The sequence below is a fragment of the Entelurus aequoreus genome, linkage group LG04, assembly GCF_033978785.1.
Source record: "Entelurus aequoreus isolate RoL-2023_Sb linkage group LG04, RoL_Eaeq_v1.1, whole genome shotgun sequence".
Lineage (NCBI taxonomy): Eukaryota > Metazoa > Chordata > Actinopteri > Syngnathiformes > Syngnathidae > Entelurus > Entelurus aequoreus.
This window is the reverse complement of record NC_084734.1, coordinates 44,849,495-44,875,597: the sequence shown is the minus strand read 5'-3', so window position 1 is coordinate 44,875,597 and position 26,103 is coordinate 44,849,495. Positions and strand designations below refer to the sequence as shown.

The 26,103-nt window shown below is 41.2% G+C and overlaps 1 protein-coding gene across 1 annotated transcript in view; it reads right to left on the bottom strand.

Moving 5' to 3' along the window:
- plcb1l (phospholipase C beta 1-like) overlaps nt 1-26,103 on the bottom strand; it is a 283,584-nt gene that overhangs the window by 82,495 nt on the left and 174,986 nt on the right. Inside the window, 6 exon segments of the mRNA XM_062044959.1 lie at nt 11,457-11,623; nt 11,892-11,992; nt 14,136-14,211; nt 15,231-15,284; nt 17,108-17,187; nt 19,103-19,243. Of these exon segments, the coding sequence (XP_061900943.1) occupies nt 11,457-11,623; nt 11,892-11,992; nt 14,136-14,211; nt 15,231-15,284; nt 17,108-17,187; nt 19,103-19,243 (619 nt within the window).

Below are 26,103 nucleotides of genomic sequence, written 5' to 3'. Positions count from 1 at the left end.
GTGCGGCAGGTCCCCCTGGCCACTTTATGCTAATTAATGCGGCACCGCCCTCTGCAGAGTCACTGCTCTAATTAACGCTGCCTGTGGAATGGGAGGAGGTCCAACCCCCCTTCCTGCTCCCCTATGATGCTCCCATGAGGACCAGAAGGTGAAACAAGGGGAAGCGATGTTAACACGGTCGGGATTCTGGAGGTGAGGAACCGCAGATGTCATTCCTGTAAGAAGACGCTTTTAAGAGATGATAATAAACCAGGGGTGTCCAAATTACGGCCAGCAGGCCAAGTGTGCGCCGCCGGCGTCTTTAATTAGGCCCGCAAGAGGTCATGAGTTTAAAAAGAATCTGACTCGCATTGTGATTTCACGTTTATTTCAAATATCTGACAATCTTAATGATGCTATTTTGTCTCTATCTTGTGGACAACATGACATTCAGATCAATGACCAAAAATGATCCTCTGAAATATGTATCCCTTCCATCCATCCATTTTCTACCGCTTGTCCCTTTCGACCAACACAAAATGTCAACACACATGGTCACACATAACACAACATGCTCACTGAACTTTGTGGATATTATAAAAAAATGTCCACACACCTTGAACAATTCAAAATTATACTCATTTAAATCCATTACTAAGTATAAACAATCTCTCCACACTTATCCATGATTGGGCCATTTTAGCTGCTAGATATTTCTGATTTAAAGGCCTACTGAAACCCACTATTACCGACCACACAGTCTAATAGTTTATATATCAATGATGAAATCTTAACATTGCAACACATGCCAATACGGCCGGGTTAACTTATAAAGTGCAATTTTAAATTTCCCGCGAAACTTCCGGTTAAAAACGTCTCGGTATGATGACGTTTGTGCGTGACGTCACGGAGTGAACGAAAGTATTCGGACACCATTGGATCCAATACAAAAAGCTCTGTTTTCACCACATAATTCCACAGTATTCTGGACATCTGTGTTGGTGAATCTTTTGCAATTTGTTTAATGAACAATGAAGACTGCAAAGAAGAAAGCTGTAGGTGGGATCGGTGTATTAGCGGCGGACTACAGCAACACAACCAGGAGGACTTTGAGATGGATAGCAGACGCGCTAGCCGCCGACCTCACCTTGACTCCCTCCATCTACGGGCCGCCGACCGCATTTATGATCGGGTGAAGTCCTTCGTCGCTCCGTCGATCGCTGGAACGCAGGTGAGCACGGGTGTTGATGAGCAGATGAGGGCTGGCTGGCGTAGGTGGATAGCTAATGTTTTTAGCATAGCTCTGTCGAGGTCCCGTAGCTAAGTTAGCTTCAATGGCGTCGTTAGCAACAGCATTGTTAAGCTTCGACAGGCTGGAAAGCATTAACCGTGTAGTTACATGTCCATGGTTTAATAGTATTGTTGATTTTCTGTCTATCCTTCCAGTCAGGGGTTTATTTATTTTGTTTCTATCTGCATTTAAGCACGATGCTATCACGTTAGCTCCGTAGCTAAAGAGCTTCGCCAATGTATTGTCGTGCAGATAAAAGTCACTGTGAATGTCCATTTCGCGTTCTCGACTCTCATTTTCAAGAGGATATAGTATCCGAGGTGGTTTAAAATACAAATCCGTGATCCACAATAGAAAAAAGAGAAAGTGTGGAATCCGATGAACCCTTGTACCTAAGTTACGGTCAGAGCGAAAAAAGATACGTCCTGCACTGCACTCTAGTCTTTCACTCTCACGTACCTCATCCACAAATCTTTCATCCTCGCTCAAATTAATGGGGTAATCGTCGCTTTCTCGGTCCGAATCGCTCTCGCTGCTGGTGTAAACAATGGGGAAATGTGAGGAGCCTTTCAACCTGTGACGTCACGCTACTTCCGGTACAGGCAAGGCTTTTTTTATCAGCGATCAAAAGTTGCGAACTTTATCGTCAATGTTAACTACTAAATCCTTTTAGCAAAAATATGGCAATATCACGAAATGATCAAGTATGACACATAGAATGGATCTGCTATCCCCGTTTAAATAAAACAATTTCATTTCAGTAGGCCTTTAAGGAGGTCGTCACGGAAGTAAACAAGGTAGGAGTCAAACTTTCACATACTCCTAATATCCAATTATATATCCATTACATTAATATATTATGTACACAAATATGTATGGAATATATATATATATATATATATATCTATATATATATATATATTTCATACCATTTCTCCTCCAAACATATTGCTGGGTATTGTGGGGTATTACAGCTTAATTTTTGTTTCATCTGACATCACATGGACAAAGATAAGACCTTCTGGAGGAAAATTCTGTAGTCAAATGAAACAAAAATTTAGCTGTATGGCCACAATACCTAGCAATATTTTGGAGGAGAAAAGGGGAGGCCTTTAATCCCAGGAACACCAAATCCTACCGTCAAGCATGGTGGTGGTAGTATTATGCTTGGGTGCAGTTGGGTGTTCCAACAGGACAATGACACCAAACACACATCAAAAGTGGTAAAGGAATGGATAAATGAGGCTAGAATTAAGGTTTTAGAATGGCCTTCCAAAAGTCCTGACTTAAACGTGTGGACAATTCTGAAGAAACAAGTCCATGTCAGAAAACCAACACATTTAGCTGAACTCCACCAATTTTGTCAAGAGGTGTGGTCAAAAATTCAACTAGAAGCTTGACAGAAGCTTGTGGATGGCTACCAAAAGCGCCTTATTGCAGTGAAACTTGCCAAGGGACATGTAACCAAATATTAACATTGCTGTATGTATACTTTTGACCCAGCAGATTTGGTCACATTTTCAGTAGACCCATAATCAATTCTTAAAAAAAACTGACTTCATGAATGTTTTTGTGACCAACAAGTATGTGCTCCAATCACTCTATCACAAAAAACAAGAGTTGTAAAAATTATTGGAAACTCAAGACAGCCATGACATTATGTTCTTAATAAGTGTATGTAAACTTTTGACCATGACTGCCTCGACTAAACTTTTTTAGCTCAATGTGGCCCCTAGGTCAAAAACTTTGGACACACCTCATTGTATAAGTGTTCTATACTCGTCAGGACAAAGCAGTTACATACTTTAATGACATTTTCTCTCAGCGGTGATAAAAACAATACTCCAGCAGCCTCTTTGGTGTCATCTTTTCTGCTAAAAACTTTAACAAGACACTTACAGGACATTATTAAGATGATTATAACCATATTAAAAGGATGTATATTACCAAATAAAAGCAACAGTGAAGTCATAAGTATAAAAGCAACAAATGCCACTGAAATAAACCAGCTATATTTTTTGACTTCCTGATTGTCTATGATGATGCTAATTGCTCCAGCTTTACATTTTCAGAACCAGCTGTCAGACGTGTCGTTGTAACGTCAACGCAAAGCAAATTAAAACGTCTAACACTGTCATAAATAAAGTGATATAACTAGCCAAAGAACCTCTATATGTGATAAAAGTAATCTATTTTTCAGAGACTACAGTAAAAACACAAGTTGACAGGAGCACTTTGCTGTTTTTAAGGACCGACTACAAAATGTTTTAGCAACAACAGCAAAAAGACACATCAAATATTTTCCATATGTGACAGGAGTACTGTGCTGTTTGCAAGGATCTACTGGGAAAATCCATACATCCATCCATCCATTTTCTACCGCTTGTCCCGTTCGGGGTGCTGGAGCCTATCTCAGCTGCATTTGGCAAAAATGTTAGTAAAAAATACTCTATATGTGCATGTATATTTGCATCAGTGACCAGCTCCTGGCTCTCTGCCACACCGGAGTCCGCGTGGAGAGACCGGAGGAGATGCGGAGAAAACTGCAGAGCTAGCACTGAGCGTTGGGATGGAGGAGCTTTACTGAGCCCTGGCTAAACGAGCATGTATTGGATTCTTCGGTCTCCCTGGAAAGGTTTGGATCACTCGCGCGGACAGGATAGTGACTGGACAATGGCCAAGAGCTAGTGGGCAGCCTAGGATGGAGTACATTCTCTTAGTTGCTTTGTTGGGTCTGTTCCTATCTTTGGCTGTGTCCCCCCAGCTCCCAGCAGACAATGGTGTGCAGCACAAAGGTATGTGGGTGTCGAAATGGTCTATGCGTGATGTGATGCAATCGTGCGCAACATGTTTTATTTATCGCTCTTTTTTTGTTTTTGTGGTGTTTTACTTTTGTAGCTGTATGTGCAAATTGCGCCTCTGAAGTGGCTGCTGGTCGCATCAGCTCTGTGTTCCTTTCATGTCTTATGTGTTCTTTAATGTTTCCCTCGTTGTCATACCGAGATGGCGCCGCCGATTGCTTTCTCGTAGTAGCTGCATTTTTCTTTGTTCCTTGCATTGACGAAAGGAAGCACATGTTTACCAAGTCAAATTGTGTGTTAAACATACTTGGCCGATACATCTGATTCTGATTCTAATGAAAATAAACGTTTGGCTGTTTTTAAGGACCTGCTGCAAAAACGCTTGTCAAAGATCCTCTTATTGTGACAAGAGCACTTTGCTCTTTTAAATTTGTATTAAAAAAAACACTGGCCACAAATCTTCTATATGACAAGTGTTCTGCTGTTTTTAGGAACCTACAGTATACAAAAAGTTTGAATGACTTTGTTGTCGAGTCTGAAGCAAGATTGACCACCAGTTAAAAACGTGTGTCTTATGAGAAATGTACAGTAATGTATGTACTGTACACTCGTCGGACATCTCATTAGGTACACCTGCAGTACAAGAGCTGTAGCAAAAACAATGAACATTGTTTCTCTAAAAAAACGTAAACATTACACGATGATCTTTAAGGTAAAGATGCAAATTACAGTGGATTGCAAATTACTGCGTGTCCTTGAGGGAGGTAAAAGTGGGCGTAGAGGATGAGGGCGAGGGGGAGTCGTCTCCTTCACAGAGCAGATGGCGGCACTTCCCCCGGCTAGATAAATGCTTTACACGGGGAAATCTATCAGCGGGACAAGGAAGGACACACTTCATGTGGACAAGCAGGGACATACAGTACTTCCATGAAGTACACAAAGTATCATGTACCATCAAGTATTACACATTATTCCACCACAACAATAATATAATGCATACTTTTAATTAGGGCTGTCAAGAGAGCTATGAATTGAACAATATGTTTTATTAGAGTACATGGACATGCGGGAGGAAGGTTCAAGGTTCAAGGGTTTTATTCGTCACATGCAGAGTACACCACAGTGAAATGCTTTTTTGGAATGGACGGATGGTATCAAAGGACAAAACATTAGGAACCCCTTAACAATGACGACGTCACATTATATATACTGTACACTTATATTGGTAAATGTAGCTTTTTTCTGTAATGTAAAGCATTCTAATACCTATATAATTATATTTTTTAGGATTCTGACTGGTTATTATATATGAGTAGGATTAAAAACTCAGTTTCTTCTTACTCCTTTTCGGGCCTGTTGTACAAGGGCAAACGTGACGTTTGTCAGCGTATTTTGTGTGGATATTAATTATTTGCAGTATGATGATGATTATTACTATTAGTAGTATCATTGCTGTTATTATTAGTATCACAGTGTTATTATTATTATAACCATTAAGGGACTTTTCAAAGTTTCAAAGTCTAAAATGAGTAGGTAACTCAAATGTCAAATAGTAATAAGAATATTACCAAATACTTGGTAAAAACAACAGACATCTTTTATGCAAATTAAACACATTTTTATTCAACAATGCTGTTTGGCAGAGATGTGTAAATGACACCTTCTTCCCCCTCCATTTATCTGCTTTCTTTTGTATTTCAAATTATCATTACATATAAGTATTGTTGCATTTGAAACAATTGTATTGTTGATAATAGCAGTAACTATTGTTATTATTCATTACCAATAGTGCTATTTCTATTGGTATTTGTATTGCTCCATTTGTAGTGCAATAATGTTCATTGTCATTTATGTGTTATTTATTTCACTAACTGTTTCTTTGCTATCACTTTTAGCATCATATTTGTACATATCCTATTCGCTGATGCTGTTCTGTTGTTGTTGATGTTATTGTTGTTGTTGTCTCTCTGTCTTATCCCCCTCTTATCCCCGCAATTTCCCCCTCTGTCTTCCTTTTTTTCTCTTTCTATCCCCTCCTGCTCCGGCCCGGCTGCACCAAATAATAATTTAAATCCATTTAATAAAGTCAAATACAAATAAGGCAACAAAAGAAGTATCCCACACTTCTCTTTTGTAAAGTAAATCTGTACAGCCGATATGGGCATCGACATCAACAATATGATTTGCCTGAGTAGCTGGACAGGACAAAAAAAAAAAAAAGAGGCCTCAGTGAGCGTGTAGAACACTGGCTGCATTGATAACAGCTTGGTGTTTCATAATGGCGCCATCTGCTGGATCAAAAAAGTCCCTACACTTGACCTGTGCAGAAAGTAATTTTAAACTCTGGTCAATGAGCCAAATAGTATAATATCAAAATTATTCCATACTTCCAAATTCTTCCCTTTCCTTATTTTCATTTAGATCGATGACAGCGACCAACATCAATGTCATTTACGGACTTCTTTCAGTACAAACTGTCACTTATGAGCCGAAAGAAGCGCTTCCTGATAAACAAATTAACACAGCAGTTGTGTCTGTCACATGTTTGTTTTTTTCTTAAAGTGCCACACACATCGAGTTATAGAGGGACACATGATTATCTCAGTATTCATCTCCTTGTGTTTCATAATGCATCAATGCTTCGGTATCATTTGACCAGTGTTAGGAAAACGACTTAAAAAAGTACTGAATTACAGTTACTCGTTAAATTCCCAAAAAAGTATTTGAATTACTAACGGAATTATTCTTAAATAGATGTAATTAATTTCTCGGGAAAGTAGTTGATGCGTTACTTTGTGTTCCAACATTTATATACAGTATCTGGTGTATGCAAATGAGAGATGTTTCATGAGAGCAGAGTGTGTGCCTTTAAAAGGCGGTGCCTGTTGCCAAGTGAAGCATGACGCCAGTGAGGGCGTGCTCATTGACTGTTTTAGCTTAGCATTGGTAGTCTGCGGACCAAAAGGAGATTGTTGATTGCAGCGCCTGTGGAATGTTGAACGCGTGTCAATGGCTGTGTCTCTCCTTGTCCACAAACGGAGCATTGTAGGATTATTATTGATGATGATTTTCACTTTATTGATTGTTCATTATTCTCCCGTAGTAGTAGATATAGCGTGTGAGTGCGTGTGGTGGCTGCCGCTTGCACTAGCAAAGAGTTACTTCCTCAAGTAAATTTGCTGCGATTCTAACACTGTCTTGTTTGCATCAAGTAGAGCGTACCACGTTAAATCATCTGTATCGGTAACAGTGTTGTAATGTACATAAAAATAATTAGATTACACCTTACTAAAAAAACTAACAGCATGCCGTTTTTCCCAACACTGCATTTTACCCATCACTACTAGTTTATGTTCAATGAAATATATTAATTAAATAATAAATGATCATCAAAAATAACAGTGTCCAACACTAAATATTTCAACATGTATCCAGTGGACCCATAAAAAGTGGCATAAAATCGACCTATTTTTCTCAGCAATGTTAGCATGAGCAGCCCAATGCAAAGACCGGCTGCAAAAAAAGTCCATTTAACCACATTGAAAACATCGACCTTGACATCAGCTCCTCTGCAAGCTGACACTAGAAGAGAGTGACAGGATTCGCAGGAGATCATCCACCTCACTGGTTCATGAATTATTACCGCTCGTCACTTCTGATGTTCAATTTTTAAATCTGCGAGCGTGCTCTTATCATATCCATGCAGTCCCAGCACCAGCAGAGCATCCCTTTTAGCAGTCAGGCTTCCATGTTCATAAGATGATAACAGTCATATTGATGAACCGATAATGATAACATATCCGACGGTTAGTATTACAGTTTAAAATTTACAATACCGCACTTGGAAAAACTCATGGTGATACATTACGGCTCATTTCCTGGAAAAGAAGCTAGCGTGCTAAGACACATTAACATCTTTCCCCGTAACAAATAAACTGTTTTGCCATATTAAGAGACACTCTAAAACATTTATACATTAAAACGAAAGAAGATAAACATACTCAAACACTCAAATGAAAAATTATGTTTTTTAAGACGCTTGAACAATATTTAATGTTTGTTTCTGCTAACAAGAGTATACTATGTGTCTGTTGTTTATTTATTTATTTTCTAAATACAAAGGGACAAAGGCTGGCTTTTTTTGTCCTTTTAGTACATTTTTGTTTTTTTTGGCCATATTTGTTGTTGCGTTATTCCATTATACTGTACATATTTTATTTCTACAAAGGTTTTTTTTATGTTAAATTTTAAAATTTCAATACCCAGTTCTTTCATAGGTGCATATACACTGGCAGTTAATACCCGAAAGCCAAACAGTCCTTCATTTTTCAAAGGTCATAAAAACATTTTGGATTCATATTTTTTAAAATGTTGACAAGATAATAGGGATGTATTTGTATGAACATTTTGGCGCTAAAAAAAAATAAAAATAAATAAATTTCAAAATTTCAAAAAATCATTACGTTTGATATTTTTCTTTAGTGTGAGAAGTAAAAGTAAGAAGAAACATGAATCCAAAAAGTTTTTATGTCCTTCAAAAACAGAAGGACTTTTATGACTTTTAGGAAAATGTCCCTGGATGGTTAAACATGTGTGTAAGCACTTTTTGAGCACATTCAGCAATACCGCATTAATGAATAATGATAATAACCGTGACAATAACTGTAAAAAGGAACTTTCAAATCATTACATCCCTATTATATTGTCAACATTGAAAAAAGATATGGCTTCCTCCCACCTCCAAAGACATGCACCTGGGGATAGGTTGATTGGTGACACTAAATTGGCCCTAGTGTGTGAATGTTGTCTGTCTATCTGTGTTGGCCCTGCGATGAGGTGGTGACTTGTCCAGGGTGTACCCCGCCTACCGCCCCAATGCAGCGGAGATAGGCTCCAGCACCCCCCGCAACCCCGAAGGGGTCAAGCGGTAGAAAAAGGATGGATGGATGAATGAATTAAAAATGTTTTTACGCCCTTTGAAAAATGAAGGATTGTATTAGTGTATTGTGAAAAGCTGCCATTATGCTCTTGGCAACTGTCTGCCTCAACTCTTCTGGGGGATTTTTAAAAGACAAAAAGTATTTGTATTTCATTTATTTAATAGGGACAGTGCACGTTAATCAACGCTTGGATAAACAGTGTAAGTGCGCTGGACTTAGCATAAATGCTAATTTTCAGCCGTAGTCCCAAGGCAGATTTCTAAAATAACACAGTGAGACACATAAGACTTTTAAAACTACGATGACAGAAATGAGAACCAAATAAATAAGACATCATAAAACAGACAAGACAAGCAGTCACAATACACAATTACAAGACAACAGACCAGGACAGACAATTCACTCATAGCTTCAAATACGCTGGCCAGAAGCACACTGGAACAGGGTGGAGTCTGGAAACAGTGTTTAATTGTTTAATGGGTGCATGTCCAATTTATTTTAAGCCAGTGTTTAATTTTTTTTTTGAAAAATGAATGGTTATCACAGTCTCTAATGTGTGTGGGCAACTTATTCCAGGATTGCGTTCCTCTTACAGAGGTGACGATTTGACCGAATTTTGTTCTACGTCTTGGTATATTGCAATCACCTCTGGACAAGGCCCTAGTTCTCCGTCCTTCACTGTTTCTCCTCTGAATGAATTCATCTAATGGTAGGGGTGCAAGCGCATTTAAACTTTGGAGTTGAGACAAGCATCCATAAAGATAGCTATCCAGATCAAGAATGTTAAGTTTTTTTTAGAATAATACAATTGTAGAAGTGCATTGGTTTCCTGTCAATGATTTTAACTGCCCTTTTGAAGAGAGACTTGATGGGTTTTAGTACAATTTCTGTTGTGTGTGTCCAAGTTGTGAAACAATAATTTATATGTGAAAATATCATGGCGTGCATATTGTTACGGCGCGTGCACAGTCAGACTTACTTTCCTCAGCATGCGCCGCGGAGCGCACCGCAGGACACGCCCATACACGCCCATACACGCTCTGCTTTCGCTGCCATGCGCCTGCACAGCTGTGCGCAATCATCTATCAACACACCTGTTGCTGATGACACCACTACCCATAAAAGCCATCGTGTCCAGACACCTAGTGCTGGAACATAGTTCTCTGCTTGCAATAAGCTTCACGTCTCTGGCTCCTCACCTTGTTTTGCTCGCTCTCAGTGTCCTTCCGCCCTTGTACTCATTTGTCCTTGTGGTTTCCTTTGTGTCCTCCGAATTATCTCCGTCGCCTTGGAAGTGAGCTGTGCGCCTCACTTCCCTGGACCCCCTCTGGATTCTGACTGCCTCCCTCGATACTCGACCCCCGCTTTGGACACGGACCTCTTGACGCCTCTCTCTCCAGCCCCACGGACCTCCCTCTTGTATTACGGATTCTCCTACCAGCCTCGCCCAACTAGACTTGTCGCCTTCTCACTCCACACGCACTTACAACAACGCCTAGTAATATTCATTGTAACGCTTCACATAGTCCTGCAACATACACAGTAGCATACACACTCCACCGCATCATCAAGCGCACAAATAAACTGTTGAGCTTTACCTCTGTCGCTGTGTCGTCTCCTTCCCCCGCCGTACATAACACATATAGACTATAGCCGTCTTGGAAGTGAGGAATGGTCTTATATGTTTGAAATTTGACAGATTGTATTTAACGATATTTGTGATTTTTTTTAACATGTGCTTTGAATGATAAATTTGTGTCAAAGGCCACTCCAATATATTTGAATTTTTGTACGATATCAAGGCTCTCTCCATTAACCACTACATACGGTTGACTTACGAGAGAAGAACATACATACAGTCTTTTTGGTATTGAGGTGTAAACAGGATTCATTGAGCCAGTGATAGTTTTGATGCAGCTTCCTGTTTTGATTTAGCTTGGACATATAGCACTGTATCATCAGCATATAATTGCAAATGAACATCTGGGCAGACTGTAGGTAAGTCGTTTACATAGAGACTGAACAGAATTGGGCCCAAGATAGAGCCTTGGGGTACCTCTGTTTAACAGCTAAGGTAAGGTGACATTGAGTTTCCGATTCGAACAGTTTGTTTTCTATTTGACAAGTACGATCTCATCCAGCAGAGTGCACCATCAGATAAATTAAAGTGGGACATTTTTCAAATGAGTACATTTAAGACAGCTCCCACATAGCTACCTTGATCAAACAGACCTCTGATGTTCTCGTGAAAATAACAAGTTTCGGTTGAGTGGTATTTCCGAAAACCAAATGACACATGGCCTTCACACTTACAGGAGTGTGTCCTAATACTTGAGAGAGAGAGAGAGAGAGAGAGAGAGAGAGAGAGAGAGAGAGAGAGAGAGAGAGAGAGAGAGAGAGAGAGAGAGAGAGAGAGAGAGAGAGAAACATTGGTGCTACACTTACCATTTTGGGCCAAAGTCCCACTGGGTTCATATTTGTCCACCAGCAGCTGGACCTGCTTCGGTTTGAGGGGCGGGTACAGGATCTCGTTGAGCCGGGGGTCTCGCTGCTTGATGTTGATGAACTCCGTCATCTGCTCCACGGTCAGAAATGGACGACACTTGGCCCCTCTGAGCAGGAACACACAAAACAAAGTGTAAGACAGACACAAACGCATTTTAACAGTTTGTCGTTCTATTTCCAAGCCTGATGGCCTTTCTGTGATCCTTGCAACACCAGCGTGATAAAAAGAGAAGTTGGACAAGGAATCACCCTCGTTGTCTCCAAATAGACTATATTGGTCTTCTTTCAGGCGGTTGCCATGGTTGAAATGGCTTCCTGCTAAGTTTTAAATAAAGGAAGAAAGAGTATGATTTTTTATTTTTTTTTAGCTCTTACACGTCACAGAAGATGTGGTCCAGCTCGGGCCTCGGACAGATGTTGCAAAGGAACAGATTGTAAACCTCCGGGGTGAAGTCCTCTTGGGGGATAGAGTCGTTCTGGAGAGGACAGCATGACTGTTAGTGGCTAGTGTTGAACATGCATACATGTAATAAATAAGCCCTTAATCCGGGGGTCGACAACCCACAGCTCTCGAGCCGCATGCGGCTCTTTAGTGCCACCCTAGAGGCGCCCCGGAGCATTTTTTAAAAAGGATTGAAAATAGAAAAAGATGGGGAAAAATATATTTTTTGTTTTAGTATGTTTTTTGTTTGAGGACAAACATGACACAGACCTTCCCAATTGTTAGAAAGCCTACTGTTTAGTATGTTTGTGTGTATGCTTCACTGATGAGAGTATTTGGTGAACATCGTTTTGTCCTACTAATGTCAGTGGTTATTGAACTCACCATAGTGTGGACTGTGACGCAACAGTTTGTTTACATGTAAAATCTTCCACTCCTTCTTCGTCTTATTTTGTCCACCACTTTTTACATCGGTAGGTCGTGAGTTCAAACCCCGGCCGAGTCATACCAAAGACTATAAAAATGGGACCCATTACCTCCCTGCTTGGCACTCAGCATCAAGGGTTGAAATTGGGGTCTAAATCAACAAAAATGATTCCCGAGCACGGCCACCGCTGCTGCTCACTGCTCCCCTCACCTACCAGGGGGTCGAACAAGGGGATGGGTCAAATGCAAATGTTTGTGACTATCAGTGGTACTTTAACTTGAACTTAATATGTTTGGCTCGTGTGCTATTGTGTGCTTAGCTGTTGTGTAGCTGCTAACTCCTAGTAGCCTATATCCTACCATGTTTACCTTTTGTAAATGACTTGACTAAAACACAAGGAAAAAGCAACCTGGTGTGCTTATTGGAGGACATTTACATGTTAACTTGCTGTCCAGCTCTGCACAAGTAAACACGCTGCAGGACTGTTTGTATTTGAGATTATATGGAAGATTTTACATGAAAGATGATACAACAATATCAATATCGGGTTGGCACACTCCTAAAAGGGTGCGAGTGTGAAAGTGAATAACCTGATCAGATCGTAATCAGTATTAGCGTTCAAAAAAAGCACAGCTAGGGTAAGTGATTCATTATGAATGTTTTTGATTTTTGTGTATACCGTAATTTTCTGACTATAAATCGCAGTTTTTTTCATAGTTTGGCCGGGGGTGCGATTTATACTCAGGAGCGACTTGTGTGTGAAATTATTAACACATTACCGTAAAATTTTAAATAATATTATTTAGCTCATTCACGTAAGAGACTAGACGTATAAGATTTCATCGGATTTAGCGATTAGGAGCGACAGATTGTTTGGTAAACATATAGCATGTTCTATATGTTATAGTTATTTGAATGACTCTTACCATAGTATGTTACGTTAACATACCAGGCACGTTCTCAGTTGGTTATTTATGCGTCATATAACGTACACTTATTCAGCCTGTTGTTCACTATTCTTTATTTATTTTAAATTGCCTTTCAAATGTCTATTCTTGGTGTTGGGTTTTATCAAATAAATTTCCCCCAAAAATGCGACTTATACTCCAAGGCGACTTATATATGTTGTTTTCCTTCTTTATTATGCATTTTCGGCCCGTGCGACTTATACTCCGGAGCGACTTAAACTCAGAAAAATACGGTATATTAAATGTGTGTGTTTGTGTTTGTGTGTGTGTGTGTGCATTTGAGGGATTACCATATTTGCTATTTAGCTGTAATTACGAGCCCGCTAGAACAGCAAATCTCTGTAGACCATCATAACGCAACACGTTTGTTCCTCCTGCTCTGGCTCCTTGTGCTAATTACGTAGCGCTCGCTCGTTGTAAAATATGTGTGTGTGTGTGTGTGTGTGTGTGTGTGTGTGTGTGTGTGTGTGTGGCTTCACTGGCTTGTTTGTATTCCTCTGTGTTCACTGTGTTTGTATTAAGAGGCCATTCATTAGAGGGTTTTTTTTATGTGTCAGCGACACCTTCCAAACATGCACGCTCGCTAAAGTTGAAAATATTTTTTGAGTGAAGAGGGTGGGTGGTGTCACACTCCTCTAAACATGAGATGGGGTAGAGGTGGTACTTCAAAAATAAAATCCCCAATGTGTGTGTGTGCAGGTGAATCAGAGACTGAACCACTGATGGAGGAGAGACGCTGAGGACTCGCAAAGAGGGGAGGAAAAAAAAACGAAGAGTCTCACTCTGCCAGAGGGGAGGTTGCAGTTTTCCAACGCCGTCTCCACTCGCTTTCTGTCGGACGAGTATACCCTGAAGATGCTGGGGGGGAGGGGGGAAGACAACACAAATACATACCTTCAGTTTGGACTCACTCAGACCATGACTGTCTTAAACATATGTAAGAAAAAAGAAATGCTAAAAACACAGCTGTGGCTGTAAGCAACCTCCTGATGTTGCTACATGGGTGGTTGTACAAAAGCAAAACCGCTGGGGTCTCTAATTAAGCCCAAAAAAGCATTTATAGCTGTGGCTTTTTTTAAATTTATCTCCACAAGATGGCAGCATCTGCTTTTAACGTGAGCAAATCCGCATTCAGCTTTCTCTGCTTGCACTTTAAAATGTTGCTTACACTAATTAACGATGCTAGCCAAATAATCACAGTGATTCCTGAGAGCGTGGTCTACAACAGCAAGTGATTACCAGAGTCTCCAATTGGCGCCAGGTAAAAGAAAACCCCAAAAAACATTCCCTCTAACGGCTGTGGCTGTAGGCACTGTTGTAGTTTAAAAAAAAAAAAAAACTGCACATGACGGCAATAACTGCATTTGAAGTATCATATTGTAGCTTTATCAAGCTCTGCATGCATTTTAAAATGTCAGCTGTTGGTCGTGTGACTTTTCAATGTTGTTTACAATCAACTCAGCGCTAATAATTCTGACTGAGCAGTTTTTTCCTTAGTGCTGTTACACCCTTGGTTGTGTTGCTGCTGTGTTGTTCAATACAATCCTTCATTTCATTTCCACTCTGAATCATTATCAAAGTTAGAAATAACTTGTGATATGTCATGCGTTTTTTCGGAACTGATTCTAATTAACAACCTGTCCTCTGTGCGGTTGAGGTAAACAAAGGCCTGGGCCACTATTTACAGCTTTGAGGTTTCCTAGACAACTTCCCCTGAGCGCAGTAGCTACAATGTTTTATTATTAAACAAAGTTTTAATTATATCTTTTGAATTAATTGGCTCCTTTTCAAGCCTTACTCACTGCAGTGTCCTTCAGCGTGTACTTCAAATAAACCTTGGATGGGCAAAAGGGTGGAGCGGGCGGGCGGAGACTTACTTTTTGACGGGGATGCGGCCGTCAGGGTTGAGCTGCAGCTTGAGTCGCGTGTATCTGCACACAGCATGACAACGAGCACTGAGACTGTGAGACATTGTGTCATGCGGAAACAAAGTCATGCACACATGCACACAGGCGCACGCACCCACACACACACACACACACACACACACACACACACACACACACACACACACACACACACACACACACACACACACACACACACACACACACACACACACACACACACACACACACACACACACACACACACACCATATAAACATTAGCAAGCATGCAGGTTAACCCCTGGCAGTGTGCTATAAATAGCTGCAACAGGAGCCAGGTTTAAGAGGCTCCTGGCTAATAATTAATATCCATTACAGTGTCCACTTCTGTGTCTCGGCTCTTAAGCTTATAGGGGGTAAGCTTTATGGGCGTATGTGTGTGTCGGGGGGTCACACTCTGCATTAAGTGCAGCCGGGGGTTGGAGATTTAGGGTCCCGCTAGACTGTAGATGGTGCTATTTTTTTAATAATATATAATAATAGTAATAATATATTTCATAAGAATAATAACTAGTTTATAAAAATACAGAGCAGTAATTAATTTAAATATATATATATATATATATATATATATATATATATATATATATATATATATATATATATATATATATATATATGTATGTATATATATATATATATACATACATATATATATATATATACATACATATATATATATATGTATATATATATATATATATATATATATATATATATATATATATATATATATATACATACATATATATATATGTATATATATACTGTATATATATATATATATATATATATATATATGTGTGTGTGAATATATGTGTATATATATATATATATATACACTGTAGATGTATATATATACATATATATATGGTATATATATACATATATATATATATAATATATACACACATACATACATACATACATACATACATACATACATACATACATACATACATATATATACACATACATACATACATACATACATACATACATACATACATACATACATACATACATATATACATACACACATGTATGTATAGTGTGAATGCTAAACTAGTCAAGTTATATTTTAATCTAAGTAATGTAAAACCAGCAAATAACTTGTTTGTTGTGCACATGTAACCACATGCTACTTGTGAGCATACACCTCGTTTGTGTACACTTTAGCACGGTGGAAAGCAGCCTCCTTCCCCTTCTTAAGAAAAAATATCACTTTATTTTGTAGCATGCGGTGCACAACAACAACACCTTGCTGTGAGCAACCAGCGTGACCATGCAGCCTGCTCACTCTGCCATCTGTAGGCACGCTGTGCGGTCAATGGCCACTTTTATTGCCACATAAGTTAATTTGCCTCCTGGAAAAGGGAGAGGGAAGTGAAAGGTGATAGCGTTCGCAAATAAACAACAAATAGCTGTGTTTTGTCACCGGGAGACGCATAGGAGCCTTTCTGCGGTGGAACGTTCATATTTAAGGTCACTCAGAGTGAGTTTCATTCCACGGTCCGGTGCCAAGAAACGACGACTGAGAGGAATCAAACAACGCTTAACACTTGTTACACCGGGTCAGAGGCGGCGTGACGCTGACTAATGACAAAGACGTGCTTTAAAGGTTATCGGCTGGGTCAGGCGCACATCTATTTGACACTACAATTTATGGCGTGTTATTTGTATGTGTGTGTGTAAGTGTGTGCGTGTGTGTGCGCGCGCGCGTGTGTGTGTGTGTGTGTGTGTGTGTGTGTGTGTGTGTGTGTGTGTGTGTGTGTGTGTGTGTGTGTGAGTGTGCAGACACCGTACGCTTTGTCCAGGCAGGCCTCTCTGGACATGTTCTGCACCAGGAGGTTGGACGCTAAACTAAAGAGCTCCTCCGCCCATTCCTGTAAGAAAAAAAAACACACACACAAATGACTAATTAATTACATTAAAATAGAAACATTGGGCAAAAGGGCGGATTAAAGCAACTATATGTGACAATTGGACCTCTTACTCAGGCTTTTAAAATCATTTAGTTGCGGCACGGTCCAAAAAATTAGCGACACGTCTCTGGACGTTCGCATGGCGACCTGGCGTCCTTTACTATTGCAGTCTACAACACTGCTGAACCAGCCTAGACACCTATTATATTTTCCAGTTGTGGCAGTAATGCTAATGTTATTGTATAACTTTTAACGGATGATAAAATAATCAGACAACATTTTTTTTTGTGTCCATATGTATATGCCACTTAATTGGCTTCATGTTTAAAGCAATGGTATGTAACAATGTTGACCCCAAAATAAAACTTTTAAAACCATATGGTTGCTACCCAGCCTTTAAAAATGTGACAGCATCTCTGCCATTGGAACAACAGCTGAGTTTGACATACCAGTGGACCAGCCTGGACACCAATTATATTTTCCAGTAGTAGCAGTAACGCTAATGTTATTGTACAACTTTTAACGGACGATAAAATAATCAGACAAAAGTGTTTGTTTGTTGTTGTTTTAGTCCATATGTATGTCACTTAATTGGCTTCATGTTTAAAGCAATGATATGTAACAATGTTGACCCCAAAATAAAACTTTTAAAACCTTATTGTCAAGGCGTGGACTATGGCGTGGTTTGTTTTCCCATGGTGCAAAGGATTTGGACCGGACACGGCGTGAAGGTAAATACATATTTATTTAAACACTAACAAACTACAAAAAAGGAAGCAAACAAAAGGCGCGCACAATGTCGGAGAACAAACTTGACTAATGAAACCAAAAAACTAGCACAAAGGCAATTAACTATGAACACGAAACAAAAACACTTACTGTGGCATGGCATGAAGCATGAACTATAGTAACAGGAATATCATGGGTAGCAGAGGTAGTATGGATGATGTCACCAGGACGATCAACAGAAACAGACAGGCTTAAATAGCAGTGACATGATTAGTGACAGGTGCGAGTGCAAAGCGTGAGACAGGTGCGTGACATGAGGACAGGTGAAAACTAATGGGTAGTCATGGAAACAAAAACAATGGAGCGTAAACAGAAATTAAAGAGTCCAATTACTAAACAAAACAAAACATGATCACACAGACATGACACTTATAGTTCCTACCCAGCCTTTAAAAATGTGACAGCATCTCTGCCATTGCCACAACGGCTGAGTTTGACATACCAGTGGACAAGCCTGGACACCTCGTTTTTATGTTAATGGTAATACTATTGCTCAGAGTTGAGGACTGTTACTGTACAAACATAGCCACACTGTAAAATTATAATTATTCACCTCTTCAGCGTTTTAAAGCAACAATATGTGAACATCTGAGAAAGATCTGGCTTGTACTGTAAAGGAGAATAGTGTCACCTCGGCAACCTAAGCATGCTCTCATTTATGGGCTACAGTGTGAGTGGACCAGCCATGACATCTTTTGTGATGTGTTGGCGCGGTGTTGGTGTTCAGAGTCATTACTGTTTTAGTGAGTAAAACAACTTGTTGTGTTAGCATTTAGCATGTGTGGCTTGGATGCATTTGTAAATCAACCATAAGTAATGATTGAACCTTTGAATAAAATCATCAGTCTGGCTGCTGTTAATAAGACAAAATTAATCCCTGCAGATACCATGGCGACCAGAGAGGACGTAATTTTAATGGACCAACTTGGACATTTTGTGTGGCTTGAAATAATAATAATCAATTTTAGCCTTTGAGAGAGGAAATTAAGGTTTGTAGTCTGTTACAATTAATATCTGGGGCAGCAAAACAAACAATAAACCCCCCAAATATTATAACGTATGTTCACTATTGTACGTGTTGGAGTACCTTGGCTGTCTCCTCCTGGAAGGCCATGAAGTTCAGGTAAGTGATGTTGACCATGTCAGTGCCGCTCACCACCGTCAGCATCCTGTTCTCCATCTTGCCCGCCAGCGTGCTGACGTCCAGCAGCTCGCGCAGCTTGGCCTCCTGAGCGACACACGGAGACAAGATGGTGGTCGTCAGCAAGGTCACAGCCAACCAATGAACAAAAAAACAAAACCTTGTGTTAACTGTATTGAAAAGAGCACCGCTGATGTCAGCTTGTCAAGGAAAGAGGTCGTGCACTTCCTAGTTTGCCCTTTAAATGCAACAAAACTGATGAGTGTGTGTAAAGCACTCCTTAAATGATGACACGTTGGGGCTAATACTGTATATGGGGAATTGAAAAGCTGAGATTGCACTTAAACCACAATTTGTATTCAAATTTGCAGATTTTAATGGGTGAAACTAATCTAGCAGGGAAAGTCAAGCCCTATGTCCCAAAAGTAAAGAATCCTTTCATTATATCACCTGAGGGAGCACTCTCCGGTACTCCCGCAAGGGAATCCAAAAAGGGTGGGTACTGTGAGCAGCTGTTTGGTGCATTAGCACAAACAACAGTCCCCCCTCCCTAATGTGGAGGGAAGCTACCTTCTCGTCTACTGGGTTGAACTCCAACGTGCAGGCTTTGAGCCGGGGGGGCAACAAGAATTGCCACCACAGCCCGTCGCCACTCACTGCGTGCAACGCCATAGTGGAAAAGAGTCCAGCCCCTCTCGAGATAACTGGTTCCAGAGCCCTTGCTGTGCGTCAAAGTGAGTCTGACTATATCTAGCCGGAACTTCTCCACCTCGTGCACCAGCTCAGGCTCCTTCCCGACCCTAGCGAGGTGACGTTCCACATCCCAAGAGCTAGCTTATGTAGTTGAGGATCGGACCGCCAACTGTCAAGCTTTCGGCTGCCACCTGGCTTACATTGCACCCGACCTCTATGGCCTCTCCTATGAGTGGTGAGCCCATTGGAAGGGGGACCCACGTTGTCTCTTCGGGCTGTGCCCGGTTGGGCCTGACCACCAGGCACTCACCATCGTACCCCACCTCCGGGCCTGGCTCCAGAGGGGGGCCCCGGTGACCCGCGTCTGGGCGAGTTCAAGTACCTCGGAGTCTTGTTCACGAGTGAGGGAGGAGTGGATCGTGAGATCGACAGGCGGATCAGTGCAGCGTCTGTAGTAATGCGGACACTGTATCGATCCATTGTGGTAAGGAAGGAGTTGAACCGGAAGGCAAAGCTCTCAATTTATCGGTCGATCTACGTTCCCATCCCCACTTATGGTCATGAGCTTTGTGTTATGACTGAAAGGACAAGATCACGGGTACAAGTGGCCAAAACGAGTTTCCTCCGTCGGGTGGCAGGGCTCTTCCTTAGAGATAGGGTGAGAAGCTCTATAATCCGGGAGGAGCTCAAAGTAAAGCCGCTGTTCCTCCACATCAAGAGGAGCCAGACCCGAACGCGTCCCGAGGGAGGTGATAAGGGCACGTCCGACCGGTAGGAGGCCACGGGTAAGACCCAGGACACATTGGGTAGACTATGTCTCCCGGCTGGCCTGGGAACGCCTCGGGATCCCTCGGGAGGAGCTGGACAAAAAGGTTGGGGAGAGAGATGTCTGGGCTTCTCTGCTTAGGCTGCTGCCCCCGCGACCCGACCTTGGATAAGCGGAAGAAAATTAATGGATGGATGGCTTTTCTCTAGTGACTCAAAGCACTTTACATAGTAAAGCTTGACCTCTGAGAGACTAAATGTTCCTTATTGATCTATTGCATTTTAAAATTTCCACAAAACAGCCTGTGATAGATAAAGGAGCCATATATAATAATTTAATGTCAAATCATCATTAAACGGCCCTGATATGTCAAAAGGCATTAATATATCATGTTCTTTTCAAATACCTTTATAACTGATAACGGTAGCTCATGTCAAAATTAGATTTACAGCCCCGAAATATTGTTATTGTTTTCATTTCGATGCCCCGCCCTCACTGTTTGACCAATTAAAAAGTCCTTGAGTGTGTGTCACATCCAGGTTGCCAGTTACGCACCACCATCTTCATCTAGCTAGGTAAAGTTACTAAACATGTTAAACCTTAGTAAATCTAAAACGCGTTGTTACGATTCTCAACTTATTCGTGACAAAGCCAGGAACAAAACGAGGATTTGTATCGGGGATGCCTTTGAAAGATGGAGACAATTGAAGGCGGAGAAGATTTTTTCATCTGATGCCAAACTTGCTCATTTCCTCCTTGATAGGTAAGTCAGGCATTTACGTTTTCTAATTACTTGTAATAAATGGAAATTGACATTTTGTATGTAAATTATATTGTCCAATACAGTCTATGATCTTGTCTAACAAAGCTAGTATCTTTGTGCAACGAATGCTTAGGAGCGAAGCACCATCACACTAGTGTAATACTAAGCATGCTAGCCCGGTCAATGACACATCGACATATAGGCTAACAGGGGAAATATATGCCCATTAGCCTGTATGTTGATGTGTCATCCAACTGACAGGGCAAAATATATTTTTGACAAATAAAACCTATGAGAATGTGGGTAGTGCCAGTGCCTGTTTCGTTCTCAATATGCTGATACGCTGAGGAAATGGGTTCCAACATTAGCATGGCTGTCATGGCAATGTGAAACATATGGAGACAGCCAAATCACATGATAAAATAATTCCTCATTCGTGTTTGCATATTGTGGACTACATGTACCAAGTTATATGGCAATCTGACACGTTTGAAACAGTAGCCTATGTTATGATCAGATGTTATTACAGGTATGACCGCAAGTACTGGTTAGTATGCTGCTTACCGGGCCACATTAAGTGGTAGAATAGGACTGCATGAAAGACACATGTATGTTGTTGAGAACGTGAGTCATTAAAAACTTAAGTTACTTGCTATCAACAGCCTCATCCTTCAAACACGAACATGACAAGGTACCAGGAGTAAACTGGACTTGACGACATGGATTTAAAATCACCGGAGAGTTTGAAGCTAACGGGGAATGTCGACGAGAACTGGCGCACCTTCAAACAGCAGTTTCACCTGTACATTGCGGCTATGGGACACGAGACAAAGCCGGAGGCGAGAAAGGTATTGCTGCTTCTAACGATAGCAGGGCCACAGGCCATAGAAGTATTTAACACGTTTGTGTTTGACACTCCTGATGATAATGGAAAGTTGGATGTAGTGCTTAGCAAATTTGACGCTCACTGTTCTCCGAAGAAGAACGAGACGTACGAGAGGTACGTGTTTCGGTCTCGTACGCAGCGGCAGCATGAGCCATTTGATAGCTTCCTGACGGACTTGCGGCTAAAGGTGCAGTCCTGCAACTTCGCGACGCTGAAGGACTCCATGATCCGGGACCAGATAGTCTTCGGTGTGGAGGATAAAAAGGTCAGAGAGAGGCTACTACAAGAGATGGAGCTGACGCTGGCGGGAGCCATTAAGATCTGCCAGGCGAGTGAGCTGTCCCAAAAGCACGTGAGGACGTTCAGCGAGATGTCTGCAGTCGCCTCGGCGCAGAGCGACAGCGGTAGGAGCAGTGTCGTACCAGCGGTGACAGCGTACACAGACCCGGCCTGCACGGCAGACGGAGGACGTGATGATAAGCTGCAAGCGCTGCGGCACGAAGCACAAGCACCGACAATGTCCAGCGTTTGGTAAGCAATGCTCAAGTTGCCAAGGCAAGAATCATTTTGCTAAACAGTGCTTCTCCAAATGGAAAGAGGGGAAGAAAGGTAAAACTGTAAACATAGTAGATGAGCTGGATCTCAGTGACACGTTCTTTGTTGGCATGGTAAATTTGGAAAGTGAACAAATAAGTAAACCAGACAATGAAGAAGATAAATGGATAGCTCCTCTAATGATAAATGGGACTGAAGTCACCATGAGATTGGACACGGGTGCAAAAGCAAATCTCATAAGCATGTGTGATGTAAAGGCAATGAAAAACAAGCCACAAATAAAAAGAAAAGAATCTGGACTTAAAGACTACAATGGACAACCAATTAAATGTTTGGGCACATGAAGGTTGAGTGTCACAGTTAAAGGAAAAGTGCACCACCTATGCTTCTTTGTTGTTAATGAGGGACGTGAATCACTTCTGGGTGACAGAGCCTGTGAAGAACTAGCACTTGTGAAAAGAGTGTATAGCATTATCCCAACAAATGACTCTATGGAAACAATTGTTCAGAACTTTTCAGATGTTTTCAAGAGTTTTGGTGTTTTGCCCTTCACATATAAAATACAATTGAAAGAAGATGCCCAACCAGTTGTGCATGCAGCACGCAGAGTTCCAGCCCCACTGAAAGACAGCCTAAAGAAAGAACTCGACAGAATGATCATGCTGGGGGTGATCAAAAAGGTTAATGAGCCCACAGACTGGGTCAACTCAATGGTCATCACAAAGAAAAAGAATGGTGAGTTGAGAATATGTATGGACCCTAAAGATCTAAATGAGAGCATTAAGCGTGAACATTATCAAATACCTACACGTGAAGAGATCATCAGTGAAATGTCAGGTGCCAGCTACTTCACAAAGCTTGACGCCTCACAAGGTTTCTGGCAGCTGAAACTGAGTGAAAGCAGCACAATGTACTGTACCTTTAATACGCCCTTCGGCAGACACTGCTTTCTCAGACTGCCTTTTGGAATAAAGTCAGCACCTGAAATATTTCACAGAGCAATGGAGCAGATCATCGAGGGCTTGGATGGAGTTCGAGTCTACATTGATGACATCATCATATGGGGATCCACAGCCCAAGAGCACAATGAGAGACTAAACAGAGTTATGGAACGCATAAAAAAGTATGGACTAAAACTAAACAAGAGTAAATGTGAGTTTGGTGTTCAGGAGATCCTTTTCCTTGGAGACAAGCTGTCTGCAAGTGGTGTCCAACCAGATCAAGAAAAAATACGTGCAATACAGAACATGCCAAGGCCCACAGACAAAACCGGTGTGCTACGCATCATGGGGATGGTCAATTTTATAGGTAAATTCATTCCCAATTTGACAGCAAAGACATCTTGCATACGAGAGCTTCTGCACAGGGACTGTGATTTTAAATGGACAGTGAAACATGAGCATGAGTGGCAAAAACTCAAGAACACACTGACTACAGCACCTATGTTGTCATTTTATGACCACACAAAGAGGATAAAAGTGTCAACCGATGCTTCCAAAGATGGTATTGGTGCCGTTCTACTCCAGGCTGAGGGTGAGCACTGGAAACCGGTAGCCTATGCATCTCGAGCTATGACAAAATCGGAATGTCGGTACGCTCAGATCGAAAAAGAATGTTTGGGACTGGCATATGGTTTGGAGCGGTTTCATAGCTATGTATACGGCTTGCCGTCCTTCACAGTTGAAACTGATCACCGACCGCTGGTTGCCATCATCAAAAAGAATCTGAATGAAATGTCACCGCGGATTCAACGGTTGATGATGAAATTGCAAAAGTATGATTTTGAACCGATATATACTCCAGGTAAACACCTAATCCTTGCTGATGCCTTATCCAGAGCAACTACAGGCGACAGTGTGAGTGCAACAGATGAGGACGTACAGTGTCATGTGAACATGGTGCCTGCTACACTGCCTGTGTCAGACACAAAGTCAAGACAAATAGCTGAGGCTACAGCAACGGATGCTGAGCTACAGCATGTCATGAGGAATATGGATGAGGGATGGCCGGCTGGCTCATGTCCACAATTTTATCACGTCAGAGGTGAGCTCAGTACTGTGGATGGACTGCTGTTGAAGAAGGGCAGGATTGTTATTCCACAGGTTTTGAGAATGGACATTTTGCACAGGATACAAGAAGGCCATCTCGGCATTGAAAAATGCAAAAGGAGGGCGAGAGAGTCGGTTTTCTGGCCCGGACTGAACAAAGACATTGAAACACTCATAAATAAATGTGAAACATGCCAGAAACACAGGAACAAGCAGAGCAAAGAGCCTATGGTGGTTGCTGAGGTGCCAACCGCACCATGGCACAAAGTAGGAATGGACTTGTTTCATCTCAGAGGTAAAGACTATTTAGTGGTAGTAGATTACTACTCAAACTTCCCTGAAATGGCGCTACTAGCAGGCTTAACGTCAATTTGTGTAATAACACATGCTAAATCTATATTCGCCAGGCATGGCATTCCACACACTGTAGTAAGCGACAACGGCCCATGCTTCAGCAGCAGAGAATGGCAGAAGTTTGCAGTGCAATATGATTTCCAGCATGTGACGTCAAGCCCACATTATGCACAATCAAACGGGCAAGCGGAAAAAGGAGTTCACATTCTAAAGCAACTCCTAAAGAAAGCAGCTGACAGTGACTCGGATCCGTATCTGGCTTTATTGAGCTACAGAGCATCACCTCTTCAGTGTGGACTATCACCAGCTGAACTGTTGATGAAGAGGAAGCTACGAACAACCTTGCCGAGTCATTCAAACAATATAATAAAGCAAAATAATCCCTCAAAGATTGAACATAAACTACGACAACAGAAGATGATGCAAAAGTCATTTTATGACGACACAACCAAGCGTCTTCCTCCACTGACTACCAACAACACAGTCAGGATTGAGGATACTGATGGATGGAGTACAAAAGCAACAGTCCTGCAAGAAGTTTCTCCAAGATCGTACACGGTGAGAACTGATGATGGACAAATCCTTAGACGCAATCATCGCAGTCTGTTAAAGACTCCTCAAGGGACTGTTGGTGAGCTCAGTGTAACTTGTGGTGAATCTCAGGTAATACCCACACCTGTTATGGACTGTAACGCTGACTGTAACACACCTACTCCAAATGAACCTGAGTTAAGAAGGTCCACAAGAGAAATCAAAAGGCCTGATAGACTGAACTTGTAAACAAAGAAATGTCAATATGCATGTTAAATATGTTGAACAAAATGTATATTGATTGTTGTGGAAGTGTTATAAATAGTATTGGCTCAGATTTGAGATAGCCTA